The following is a 14,670-nucleotide window of genomic DNA, read 5'->3' as shown; positions in this document are numbered from 1 at the left end:
GAAAATAGAAAGAAAAACCAAACAGAACAAACGGAAGGAATTGAAATCTATCGCATATTACGGTACACTGAGTTTCATACCATATTGTAAATAACTAAAGCATTTGGGCGACCGTGCAGTAAAATTTTCACAATGGTTTGGGAAAAAAATCAGTTTAAATCTTTAAAAAAAATGATATAACAAATACACAACTGTGTTTTGACACATCCTTAGAATGTATGTGATGGTGCACTCACTTTTTTGTGTGATTGCAGAGACAAATCACTGAAGAAAAGAGAAAGCTTTAATCCCATGATAGTTTGGTTACAAAGATAACCTGGATCCTGAAATCCAATCAAGGGGCCTTTCGGTTTTGAATGAGAGGAAAACAAATATTGGAAGGGATTCAGAGCAGGAAATGAGGATTACTGCTGAGCGATAGAATGAATGTGAGAGAATAAATAAGCAAAGCGAAGCACAAGGAGGGCATTGGAGTTGTGAGATCTAATAACAGAAATACATTGGAGGCAAGCAAGGCTTGCATCATCAATTTGCTGTCAAAGAACAGTGAATGTTGGGTAGAAACTAATTTAGACAGCACAGCGTGAATCACGTTTTAGCGCTCAGGTGTCTCATTCAGTTGTGAATGAGCGCTGTTGTTAACTGTGATGTATGAATCAGCCCCCAGAGTATCACACATAATAACCCTGGCTTGCATTCTGACAGACTCCCTTGAGGGGACTTCATCACCCATTTGTCCCAGTGTGGTTTTTATATTTGTCTTCCGCGGTGTATCAGGAAACAAAGGTCGAGCTGCATCATCAGAGTGGATAGTTTTTTTTGTATGCGGTTCAGCTTACAGAAAACATGGACATCAATATGCTACAGCAGCAGCACCAGCTACACATCATGTAAATTAGCACAGACTATATGGTTAAGGTTGAATTTATTTCGAACATGCATACAGTTTACATTGAAATGCTTCATGTTACAATTCACAATTCCACATGTCCGAAAAGGAGTAGGAAGAAGCAAAGCATATTTAATCCTACCCCCTCTTTGTTGATAATTTACTGTTTACATGATTCCTCCATACAATAAAAATGTTTGTAAACAAAAAACACTTTTTTCCCTTTCCCTTGTTGTTGTGTGGATCTATACCATTCTCCAATCCAATTGTTTGTGGTCAGGATAGCTAAAGGTTTCTACTTCCAGATCTTCCTGTCCTTCCATCTTTTGTGTTTTACTGTGAATGTCATTGACTGCAGATACATGGGTTTCTAATTGCAGTACTTCTTGTTGAGCAGGCCCTTGCAACATGGTAGTGATGTCCAATGTTATTGAATGTAATCCTTCCAACCGCATGGTTCTTTCTTGTGGATTATATACTCCATTTTATCTTGTTGTCAATATTTATTTAATATTTATCCAAATCGTTGATATCTTTGACAACAAGCACTCTTGCCTCTGCTGGTCCTCCATTTAGCTTGATGTAGATTTGCCGTTGGTGCTCTAAGTACTTTGTATCTTTCCCTGCTTGCTCAAGTCTTGTGTTTTCTCGGAGATGTCAGCGTTGCGTTTTGTGAGATGTTAATTCATGTAGACGTTTGTACCTTTCAGTTTCTTTCCCTGTTTCAGCACTGCATTTTTGAATTCCCTGTTGGTGAATGTAACGATGATGACGAGTGTGGTGTTGTTTCTGCCGTACAGTGGGATGCAAGTATCGATGGTGTCGATATCTACATCCAGCTCCTTTGATTGTAGGAAACTGGCAATTTCTTGCTTTGTTGAAGCTACATCCATTTCAACTGTTTCTCTGTTCTGGACTGCCCTGTCAGTTGACCCTGGGTGTAATTCGGAGCCCCGTGAGGATCACGTCATTCATTGATGCATTCTAATCCACCTCATCAATTGTATTTTTCATTTGCTCAATGATATTTTCCTTTGCTTCTTTCCTCAAGAGTGGCGCACAAGGCAGCATTATCATCCAGTAGTGCTTTTATATGATCGTGTAGTAGCTTGATATTGTTGCGGTGTGCTCTATTTTCCTCTGTGGGGTTTTTAACAATGTTCCCTCTAATTTTTCAAGTGTCTGAGCATACACACAAACGACGTGAGCATTCCTTGGACCTCTGTGCACCATCAGGCGTGCACTCTTGTAGTATCACCTGTCCAAAACCTGAGAACTGAAGTAGTTCAACTTCCACTCTGTGGTATTTTGTATATGTATGGGTTCAAAAGGATGGCAAGGCATATTTCACAATGTAGCTTTTTTTATTGTCAACCTCAGAAAAAACAAGCCGTGAAACTATCTCATCCAATTAACAATCTGAATATTGTAGGAAGCCCCGAGTTTATAATTAAATTTTCAGTTTCTTTTCTTGTCTACCATTTACTTTGTTAATTATGTATTCTTTAATTTCCTTCTTTCTGTTTTGCAGCAGCTTGTTGTGGTACAAAACAAATTTGTTGTGATCTGTTCCATATATATTTGTTGTTATTGTATTTTCTTATTTTTCTCTAATGTCGTGTCTTGGTTGTTTTATTTTGTGATTAAGTGATCTATCTAAACACAACTGTCGTGAAGCTAATTGATACAGCATCAGCAATTAGCTTCTCGACGTGGATGTAAACAACGTTGGACAACTCGTGTAAGCAAACGTCTGAGAAATACTTGCAAATTTTTTTTTTACATTCCCGCTACCCTGCTCACCGTGTTTGACAACCCATCATGTCCTGCCACCCAGACCACGGTTAAGCAAAGCGTCCGCTCAAGTACAGTACGTGGTGCATGTGAACTGTTATGGCGAGATTGCTGCTGCATGCACACGGGGCTTCAAAGTCTATAAACTCCTAAACTTTGTATAGAAACACGCCCACAAATTTTGCACCGCCATCTCCTGGTGTAAAGTATTAACTACATGAGGGTATAAACTAAGCAATGTTGCAATTTTGCCACTTTGGTGCTTACAGGGCTATATCGGCTTTCATTATAGGGAAAAAAACAATACCAATATTGATTACATTTTTATGCTAATATCGGCCCACCGGACATCCATACGCCATAAAAAAAAAGCACACAGACTGTCTGAAAGCTTCTTCTAACACTCAGAGTTACGTAGTGCACTTGAAATGTGCTCTTGAAGAAAGGAGACAGACACAGACACCCATAATAAAGATGATTAAAGGCCAGAATCTGTCTATAGTGTAACAATTCTAAAAGAACCACTATCCATCCGTCACAGAGTCACCAATGCATGGCTGCTTTGTTTGGGCACTCGATTCCTTGTTAAGACTAGGACTATTTTGTTAGACGCAATGTTTGGCCGTACGCTAACTGAGAAAGTATACGAAAACTGAGACATTTTTGGCAATAATTTACGCCGAAAAACAAACCTTACAAAGAACAGGGTGTATGAAAACTGAGTTTCCACTGTATCGTGTCCCTTACAATTACCTGCAATCACTGTTACCAACAAGTCATCCTCGGAAATATGTTTATACAATATGTACTATATGTATATTATATATTATATTTAAGTATATATATTTTATATGTACTAGTTTATCACACAGCTGTATAAAAAAGCAACCAGCATGTAAATAAATCACAATTTTTTTTTAAACCAACAGTGAAAGTAGAGTAGTCACCTCATCCTAGTGATGATACGTGTCACCAGTTTTGCAGCAAATATGTGTCCGCAAAAATGGTTTTGGCGTTATTAAAATTGGACTCCCTTTGGAAATGCAGTTGCAAGGGCAAATTGATTAAATGTCTCTTGTATTCATGCATTGATAAACGGATATCATAAATCAGATCCTTGCAAAGAGGCAATGTGTTTAGAGTTTTACAGCCAGTTATACAAGGTCAAAAGTCATCTCTTGCCCCTTCCCCCATCACGAGAACTGAATAGTGTATTATATCTCTGCTTATAATGAACAGTAATGTACAGATAGATTACAGCTCCTCATACTCTTACACTTTAAGTTTTATTGAATAGTTTCATAGTTATTTTATTATTTGGTTTCTAAAATATTGTCAATTTCATGCTTAAATCAAGGTGAAATACAGGTTTAGTGCCAACAAAACACTTTCCTATATGTTAATTTTGAACACCGAAGTGCTGTTGTTATGAAGATGTCATTCAGTCTAAGCTTGAAATATTGGTGAAAGACTGAAGCCATGTACGTAAGTAAGGCACGTTGAGCCAACACATGTGTAAGTGAGACTGTAGAGCCCTGTGAGCCCCCTGGGTGAAGGCAAACACAATGAGGAAGTGACTTACATTCATCTGTGGCTTCAGGAAGGAGAATGCTGTATATTGCTCCTGAGGGATGAGGACACCACCTTTGTTTGTGTGTGTGTATATGGATGTGTATGTGTGTGTCAATGTGGGTGGTTGGACCACATTCTTGTGAAAGGGAGTGCTATCTGTCACAAGCATTTGACGAACAGACTGAGCTTCAGCAGGAGTCAGGAAGTGTCCCACGCAGTTCCTTTCATTCACAGATCTGACAACACACAGTCGTGTATCTGAGAGCATGGCATGACGTTGTATCCAGTTTAAAAGTAGGCACACTCAGACAAGTAAGCTCATTACACACACGGCATGTGTGTTTCATTTAAAGCAGGAACAGGTGTACACTCTTACATAAGGGTATTTTTATTACTGTCGCTGTTCTTTCATAAACAATCACTTTTAGCGTCGTGCCAGAGTAAAACACATTGTTACTGCTTACCACAGCGTTCCTGAATAATAACCACTCACCCACGTTTCTTCTCTCTGCAGGGGAAGCAAAAAACATCCCTCCATACCCAGGGCCAAACAGGATGAGGGACTGTTACTGCACTGTCAACCTGGATCAAGAAGAAGTCTTCAGAACTAAGATCGTTGAGAAGTCACTCTGGTATGCCTGCCATCCTGCTTCTTTCTGTTTCTGTTCTTTGTAGTCTGTGGAGGCATGACGCTGTAATAATAATAATTCACCCAAGCAGCTTTCAGCAACCGATGTAACAACTTTGTCATCCATTAATAAGATACCATGCATCATCGCCTTTGTGTATAAAATACAACATTCAAAGTGCAATCATAATCCTATTGATTTGGTTCAATCATTCAACTCGTTTGTTTTTGTTCATGGCACTGCTTTGATGTACTGTCCACTGAAAATGACTCAACACACGGCCGTTGTTGTTTAAATAGCTGGGAACACAAGTGAGTGCCAAGGTACTGTAATTGTGTTTTGCCTTGAGTTAAGCATGGTGGTGATAATGTCATGGTCTGAGGATGCATGAGTGCTTACAGCACTGGGGAGCTGCGGTTCAGTGATGAAAACATGAATTCCGACATGCACCGTACCGTAACATGCTGAAGCACAGCATGCATAGTGGCGGTTCAAGCATCAGTTCCGCCCCGTGTGAGACCCCCTTTTGCCCCCTCCATATATTCAGTAGTGTACTTAATAGGATTTAAGTACATAGTGTTCATTATTTCCACAGTTTTCTATAAAATAAACACAAGCAATTATCAATATGGCAATACTGTACAGCCGAAGTCAAGGTAACACATCAACAAATGTAAGCCAGGGGAAGATTTTTCAGTTCATCAGAAAATAATTGCAACAATAAGAAGTAAGTGGAGAAAAACACATTTCCATAATGAAGTTCAGGGCGCACACGGCGCAATTGTCATTTCTCAAGTTTTGCATGGAACTGCCCGCTACAAATGCGATGACGACTTTTATTGTATGTACAGTCATGGAAAAAATGATTAGACCACCCTCGTTTCTTCAGTTTATTGATCCATTTTAATGCCTGGTGCAACGAAAGGCGCATTTGTTTGTACAAATATAATCATGATAACAAATATAGCTCATAAGAGTTTAATTTAAGAGCTGATATCTAGCAACTTCCATGGTCACTTAAGTTCTTACATGAATAGCGATAGCATTGTACTGCCAAAAACGTAACTTTTTAGAGCTGTTTTTGTTGTCATTGTTATATTTGTCCAAACAAAGGTACCTTCACTTGTATCAGGCATTAAAATGAACAAGAAACTGAAGAAACAAACATGTCCTGTATTTTTTTTCCCAAGTGCACTGACCATTTTTTATGGAGTTCTATGCACAAATGCCGAAAATTGTCCCATTTCGCAATGGATCCTGACGGTCATCCAAATCACCCCCAAAATGTAATCAGTTTTTCCATATCCCATTTCTGACAATTCCTGAAAATTGCATCCAAATCCATTCAGAACTTTTCAAGTTATTTTGAACACAAATAACAAACAGATAAACCCCGGTGAAAACATCCATGCTTGCGCTTGGCAGAGGTAAAAATGCAGCTTTGCATGCCGCTTGAGACAGCCACAACACGACCCATTGCTTCTGCCAGCTGGGATTTGGTCTTTGCCTCTGAGGACTTGATGACATTTGTGACTTGGGTTACAGTATTGTTTGGTTCATAGTAATATCGGACTGAGACCACCGTATTGAACGATTCCATACAGCTACATGTATTGTTGCACCGCTACTACTGTAATTCCCCACATACTGTAAATCATACTACTAAACAAGTTTTACATAGACGACCCCAAGCTGTAGTGAAATTTCATTTCTATAGTATTTGGAAGATTGCTTGTTTATTGGGTACAATTTGATGCACGTGCATCTTACTGTGTTCTTCCACAAGGGGCAATTGAATTATTTATTTGAACATCCTTTACTTTCTGTAAATGCATTACTAAGGGAAAGAGGGAGAACATGCAAACTTCTCACAGAGATGCCCAAGCGGACATTCCAACCCAGGTCTTCCCGATCTCCTGACTGTGTGGCCAACATGCTAACTACTTGGCCACCGTGCGGCCTCACCCATATCTAATCCAGCATTTAAAATTTAACATGCAAAACCTAATTGAACATGTTCAGACACATTTTTCACTGTCAAATGCTGTCAGAACAAGTTGTAATTTGCAGCGCTTATGTAGGATCCTGTTACATTTTGTTCCGTTGTACTGTAACTTTACCTCCTTTCAGTTGTTAAGATCTCAGGTGACAAATGTTTTAGCCTTGACGCTCTCAAATACTCATGTTAAGTTGTAGATTTTAGTTTAGCCATGAGCTATTCCCCCCATATCACATTTAGCTTTTTTTTCCTTCTGGTGTCTCCTTTCTCCAACAGTCCCTTCTATGGAGAGGACTTCTACTGTGAGATCCCACGTAGCTTCAGACACCTCTCATTTTACATCTTCGACAGGGACGTCTTCAGGAGGGACTCAAGTATCGGTGGGTAAAAAAAAGTGACATTTTTTGCTCAGCCTGCATATTTCAGATTTTATGCACATTGTATTCAAGCTTTAGTGTTGAAAAAAGAAATATTGTTATTATTATATTGTAAAACATTCAGTAGGTTAGGTATTTATATAAAACTTTGTCTCAGGTATGTGTTTTTCAAGTGGGATTAACTAACATAACACCTGTCACACCTGAGCACTGGAATAACCGTTTGCATAATTACACAACTCAACCTTGCAGTCCTTCCTCTACTATGATTGACTGCCTTAGATGTCGTCATGTCCTGTCTATCAAAGCTACATGATGAGTCAGTGGGAATTTTGTTGGGGAATGTGTGGCTGATTTTCATGACAAGCCGTTAAAATATTGACGCTGCCTTTGAGTCGCATGAGTGCACTGCGTTAGATAAAGTGTGATTACACTGAAACCATAAAAATATATATATTTTTTTGTTGTTTATTTACATTTCACTTTTCCACGAGACAAAAGTTTTGTCCTTTTCAACAAGATTATAATTGTAATGACTGTAGTGAAGTTAGACATAAATTGTCACTATATGGAATATCTGACAATCTTACAAAATTGGACGACCAAAAGCAAATCTCCTTATAACATTTAAGTAGTAATTATGTTGTATTTGTGCTGATTGGGATCATGGTAGTTGTTCTGTAAGTTGCTGGGGGGCTCTCAAATGATTACCATAATTAGACATAGACATTTATAGTTTTACTCACAGAAAATAATTCAAAATGCAAATAAATACATATAAATGATGAATGAAAGGGATAAATGAACATTTGAGGTCATTTTTGCCTTCATTGAAGACATTGAAGACGTGATTGTTGATGTGACAGTTCCCAAAGACATGATGTGGCAGCGAGATCAACACGGACACCCCTTTTGTGTTTTGCCATGAGTTACTTCTTGAATTCAATAGTGTTTCTCACCTCAATAACCCAAAATGGAGCCAAAGAAAGTTGCAAGTGCCAGCATTTTGATAAAGAAATCGAGAAACACGATTCAATTCAATAAATAACTCATGACAAAACGGGAAGATGATGGCACATGGTGTCAATGAAAATAAAACTAACCTTAAATATTCATTTATATGTATTTAGAAATGTTTCATGCATGTAAAACTATAATTGTAAAACTATAAAAACGACTTCCAGTTCCTGTTTGCATGAAGTGGCAAGGACACTAACTAGGACATTTTTGTTAAAAAAACAATAACAACACGGTTGGACCCACGCAGTGCATTAACAACACAACGACAAGCACGCCATAATGTAGGCTAACCGGAGAATGTAAGCAAACCGAGACAAAAAAAGCCCGAAAAATGCGTTCATCGGGGCAGATGCCAGCTGAGGTTCCACTGTATAGAATGTATGAGACCTTCAAGTAATGGAGTTCATATGTGTGGTTAGCGCACTTTCAAAAGTTGTGCAATGGTTCAAGTGTCAGTTCATTGTCAGATAGAAAATCAAGAAAGGAAGTGAAGCAGGTGACACTGGTTTAAGACTACAGAAGATGAGAATAGAAACCGATACTATGAATATAGATCACTGAAACTTTCTAGTATGACTTGCTAGGAAATTATATTTTGGGTATATTGTGTGTTATTTTAACCAGTGTGTTCTATACGTAACAATTAAAAACTAAAAAGTGAAAATTAAAAAGTTGGATTGCACAGAGGGCATGAGCTATGTGCATGTCATTTTTCAAAAAGGCTAAAAAAAAACTTTATACATATATTTAAAGACATCTTTGTGTTGTATTAGTTATGAGTATCAACTTTTTAGCTTTTTCTCATCACATTATGCCTTTTTACTTCACTTCTCCATTTTTTATGTTGTTTTTGTTTATTTTATTGGGCCACAGACCAATAAAAAAAGAACTGCAGTCTGCAAATGTGTCCCGGGCCACACTTTGGACGCCCCTGCGAAGGCAAAGTGATACCAAAAGTACTTCTTAGCACTATCGTTAGTCATGACTCCTGCTAGTCAAAGGCTGGGCTGCACACTTAGAAAGTTGTTGTGCACTTTACCACACCTCACCTTTCACAGCAGTGGCACACCCCTTGGGCTTGTGGAGGTGCTGTACATGTCCTGCAGCGAATACTTCACCTTTCGTGTTTCTTGTATTTGATTACTGAGTAAATGTATGACGCAAGAAACACTTCCTGTCTTTCACTTTTAACGCGTAAGAGTGGAGTTATGACGTATAACGCCACCTTAGAGATCCCGCCAAAACCATTCATGGTGGCTCAACTTTATTAGCGGCGCGCCACCACAAATAAATCAATGTATGGGAAACACTTGACTGAACGCTTGACTAAAATCAAATGTACTGTAGAACTATTTCATAGCTTTAGAAACCTCTGTTAGAGCTATTTTCTGTTTGCAACCGCTATTTATACACTGAAGTGCTTTAGTTTAAGGTTTGTGTCACATGCTTCACATTGAATTACAATGTAGAGAGACTGTACCATGGCAGTACCTGAGCAGACATGTTTGACACCTCAGTATTAGGCTTTTATTTTGGTTGGCTTTGTTTCTGTTTTGAGCTAATTTGTCATTTTAATACCATGATGTGTACAGGCAAGGTTGCAGTGAAGAAAGAGGACCTGCAGAAATATCACGGGAAAGACACCTGGTTCCAGCTCCAACCCGTCAGCGCTGACTCAGAGGTGCAGGTTAGTACAGACAAAGAGAATACATCACGGTACAACTCTCACACTCTCCTGTCCTGTTGCTCTCCTGTTCTTTTCTACTACAGTAAACACCTTATTTTGTACTTCACCAGTACTTCATCAGTCTATAACCTCAGCTAGCGTCATCTTCGTCACTTGTCTATGATGTCATCAGCGGTTGACTCTCAAAAATGTTAACACAAAACACAATATTGTTTTACAATTTATATTTTTCCGTACATTAAACAATTGTAAATGCATATGAATGCTGAATGAAAGGTATAAATGAATGTTTAAGGCTACTTTTACCTTCATTGAAGACGTGGCTGACATTTGGCAGGGAGACGCCACGTGGACACCATCTTCCTGGTTTGTCATGAGTTATTTACAGAATTCAATAGTGTTTGTCAGTTATTTATAGAATTCAGTAGTGTTTGTCACCTTCTTTATCAAAATACTGTCACTTGCAACTTTCTCTGTCTCCATTTGGGGCTATTGAGGTAAGAACCACTATTGAAGAAATAACTCATGGCAAAACTGGAAGGTGCTATCCGTGCGGTGTCTTGCTGCCACATCGTGTCTTTGGGAACAGTCACGTCAAGAATCACGTCTTCTTTTATCTCTCATTCGTCATTTATATGTATTTAGAGTATATGCATTTTGAATTGTTTTCTGCATGTAAAACTATAATTGTAAACATATAAAAATGTGCTTTGTGTTAACATTTTTGGCTTTCTGGAAAAGATTAATTGTATTTAAATTATTTCTTATCGGAAAAAATGATTCGGTTAGCGTATGTTTTGGTTAGAGTCAGCCGTCGATTAATGACACTAACAAAGGTTCCACTGTATGGTACATAGGGTGTAACAAGTGCATTGGTGGAGTTAAGTTGAGCCTTTCTATCAGTTACACCCAATCAGACCCAGAAAACCTCCGTTCCGTGGATATTTTTTGCTTTTCATGGTTATGTAGATCTGCACTTTCTGTAATATTCAGTCCAACAAACCAAAGTCACTTAACTCATTCCAATGCTCAATATGAATGTTTGACATTTTAAAATTGAGCTTCCACCATGCGATCCGCTTTGCAAAAATGAGAAGGTGTACATAAGCAAGGCCAATGAGTGTATACAGCATCTGTATCTGTCAATAATTCAAACAAAAGATTCGGAGAAAGTTGGTGTGTTTGCAGCGCCTATATTAAGAACAATGTAAATGCTAATGTTCTTAGTTCCAGCTGAAACCAAAACATTGAAATTGCTCGTCGGATTATGTTCTGATGCTCGCGCTTGGTTGAAAGCTTTAAGTGTGAGGGAAGGAGAATTAAAACAGTCTGCCCTGTAGGATGTCAAGACTGGAGGCATGCTTCTTTGTGTTGCAGTGACATGCTACCAGTGTAGAAGATCAGCTTCCCGTTACTGTGACTCATTATTGAGCAAACAGGCAAGAATGACCTTCACTACAGGGTTCAACTTTACCATCATCTTTAATCTGTACTGCTCATGCAAAATTTATTAGCTACATCCATCATTAACTACGGATAAAGGAAACAATATAAAGTTTATCTCAGGGTTGTCTAGCTCATTAGATTCTTACAAATTTCCCCCATTGATAATTAGAGAAATCCACTTGAAGATCTTTGTGTCTGTGTGGCCAATATACAGTGGAGTTTCAGAAGTTGAATTTACCTGGGCTTGTACAATTTGGAACACCCATCACAAGCTTAATCATTTGAAAGGAAAAATTATTTCTTCAGCTGTTTGTGGCAACACTTATTCAAAAAGATGTACCGTTTTCATGAGAGCCAAGGATGAACTTTTTGTGTGTTTTTTAGTTTTTCTTTTGATTTTTGTGGCTTTTGTGTGTGACATTCATTCCAAACGCGGACTGGCTCCAACAAGGGCTATTAAGAGATCACCAGTACACCAGAAGTTTAGAAGTAAGCAGACTTACATTGAATGTCTAGAGTGTCTAGAGTGATACATCAGTCAATTCCAATACCATCCCAATTGCCCAATTTTTGGCCTTGGTGGGGGTCTTAGCTCTGCTTACAGTGGTGTGAAAAAGTGTTTTCTCTCTTCCTGATTTCTTATTGTTTTGCATGTTTGTCTCACTTAAATGTTTCAGATCTTCAAACAAATTTAAATATTAGAAAATGACAACACAACTGAACACAAAATGCAGTTTTTAAATGAACCTTGTTATTATTAAGGGAGAAAAAAAATCCAAACCTACATGACCCTGTGTGAAAAGGTGATTGCTCCCCATGTCAAAACATAACTTAACTTGAGATTAATTGAGATCTATCAGTCTGGAAAAGGTTATAAGCCATTTCTAAAGCTTTGGGACTCCAGCGAACCACAGTGACAGCCATTATCCACAAATGGCGAAAACAGTGGTGAACCTTCCCAGCAGTGGCCGGCCAACCAAAATTACCCCAAGAGCGCAGCAACAACTGATCCAAAAAGTCACAAAAGACCCATAACAACAAGGTATTTGTCCCATTATATCTGGCGTAAAAATAACGCCATATTTCAGAAAAAGAACAACATACCAACAGTAAAATATGGTGGAGGTACTGTGATGGCCTGGGGCTGTTTTGCTGCTTCAGGACTTGGAAGACTTGCTGTGATAAATGGTGCCATTAATTCCGCTGTCTACCAAAAAATCGAAGGAGAATGTCCAGCCATCTGTTCGTGACCTCAGGCTGAAACCAACTTGGGTTCTGCAGCAGGACAATGATCCAAAACACACCAGCAAGTCCACCTCTGAATGGCTGAAGGAAAAACAAAATGAAGATTTTGGAGTGGCCTAGTCCAAGCCCTCACCTGAATCTTATTGAGATGCTGTGGCATGACCTTAAAAAGGCGGTTCATGTTGGAAGAACAATTCTGCAAAGATGAGTGGGGCAAAATCCCTCCACAGCGCTGTAAGAGACTCATTGCAAGTTATCACATACGCTTGATTGCAGTTTTTGATGCCAACGCTCACCCAACCAGTTATTAGGTTTAGGGGGCAATCACTTTTTCAGGGCCATGTAGAGTTGTATTTTTTTTCTCTCTTAATAATTAAAACTTTCATATAAAAACTGCATTTTGTGTTCATTTGTGTTGTCATTGATTAATATTTAAATTTGTTTGATGATTTTAAACATTTAAAGGGGACCTATTATACAAATTTCCGGGCCTTTGTATTGAGTTCTGGACTCCTATAGAGCAGCTACACACGTTAAAGCCCACAGAAAGCTTTCTAGATCTTCCAGACTCTGCACCTCTTCCTACAGTGTTCCCTGCCTCCCGCCCAAACAGTCTGTGTAATGTCCTCCTCCAGGTATGCCTCCCGCCGAGCCTACGCCGCTGTGATTGGTCACACTCCCTCAGCTTGCTGTATGCACACTCTATAATGCTACACAGGTGCTTGCCTCTTTAGGCACACCCGAACAAATATTTCCTGGGAGCCATACGTGCTAACACAGTAAACAGAGCAGAGTGAAGCAGAGCGGGGGGAGGGCAGGCCTACAAAGTTTGGCTGAGCATGCCCATATAAGGAAGTCGGGGTCACATTGACGTCAATGGGACTCGCTGTTCAAAAACCCCCTGTAAAACACAGCGTGCAGAGCCGTCCAAAACTGCTTTCATGTCTCACTTCCAAATGCGCAAACGAGATTACAACATTGTAACAACATTTATAGGTTAGAAAAGAGGAAAAACATAATAGGTCCCCTTTAAGTGTGACAAACATGCAAAAAATAAGAAAATAGGGAGGGGGCAGCACTTTTTCTGTATATAGTGTATATTGTACTTAATTTTGTTTCCTGAAGTTGTTTTGCAGGATTTTGCTTCTTGTGGTTGATCTCTGCACTTGTCCCACAAGCATAACTGTCCCACTATTCACTATTCAGCCGTCTGCCTCACCCACACAGATGCATGCACAGTCAGGAGCACACACACACACACACGCACACACGCACACATACACACAGTCGTGTAGTTCCGCACAGATGCGCTCACACAGGGTCTGAAACACAGTGAATGGTAACATCTGCAGACAGATGGGTGTGTGTCGCCCTGGAGCAGCATACTGAAACAGAGACACATTCATCCGAGGAGGAAGGGAGCGGAAGGATGTGTGACAGAATGGGAGTTATAGACAGAAAGCAAGTGAGAAGGATCAAATGAAGTCGGAAGATAGTGTCTCTCTCTCTTCTCTTTTCAATAGAGGACACATTGTTGGCCTTGTGTGCACATGAGTCTGTGTTTTCCTCCCTTTGCTGGAATCACTGAGATAGAGTGTGACGCCTGTGAGTTTGCATACTGATGCTGTTAATTAATGGAGCTTTTCTCGACAACTGAACCACTGCACTGCCATTATGTCATTAATCCAATCACTTCAGAGAGAAAATAACTGCGTGATGTTTTGGATCTAACTATTTCCTCTCTGTTTACCACTTTCCATGTTTACTACAATTGATTCAAGAAGGAGACTGTGTGTTATATACTTGGAATTAGTCTAAAGACAATAATACCCATAAATCTCACTTGTGGTGTATGAAACCATATGGATGCCACTGTAGTTCCTGATTTATTACCATCCGTAAGCGGTCTTTTGCATCTCTGAGCGAAGCAGTTGGACATGGTACTTTCTTCTGTTATAACTTGTTCTCAATGTCCTGTTTTCAAACTAAGCGAATGATTACATGACTACTTG

The 14,670-nt window shown here is 39.2% G+C and overlaps 1 protein-coding gene across 2 annotated transcripts in view; it reads left to right on the top strand.

Moving 5' to 3' along the window:
• Positions 1 to 14,670, top strand: part of rasa3 (RAS p21 protein activator 3) — a 59,713-nt gene that overhangs the window by 16,195 nt on the left and 28,848 nt on the right. For both annotated transcript variants that reach the window (XM_054770388.1, XM_054770387.1), the window contains exons 2-4: positions 4,770 to 4,887; positions 7,160 to 7,263; positions 9,873 to 9,967. In XM_054770388.1, the coding sequence (XP_054626363.1) occupies positions 4,770 to 4,887; positions 7,160 to 7,263; positions 9,873 to 9,967 (317 nt within the window). The remainder of the gene's footprint in view (positions 1 to 4,769; positions 4,888 to 7,159; positions 7,264 to 9,872; positions 9,968 to 14,670) is intronic.

This window comes from Dunckerocampus dactyliophorus, chromosome 3, assembly GCF_027744805.1.
Source record: "Dunckerocampus dactyliophorus isolate RoL2022-P2 chromosome 3, RoL_Ddac_1.1, whole genome shotgun sequence".
Classification (NCBI taxonomy): domain Eukaryota; kingdom Metazoa; phylum Chordata; class Actinopteri; order Syngnathiformes; family Syngnathidae; genus Dunckerocampus; species Dunckerocampus dactyliophorus.
Note: the sequence above shows the minus strand (reverse complement) of the source record. Positions and strands in the feature narration are given on the sequence as shown.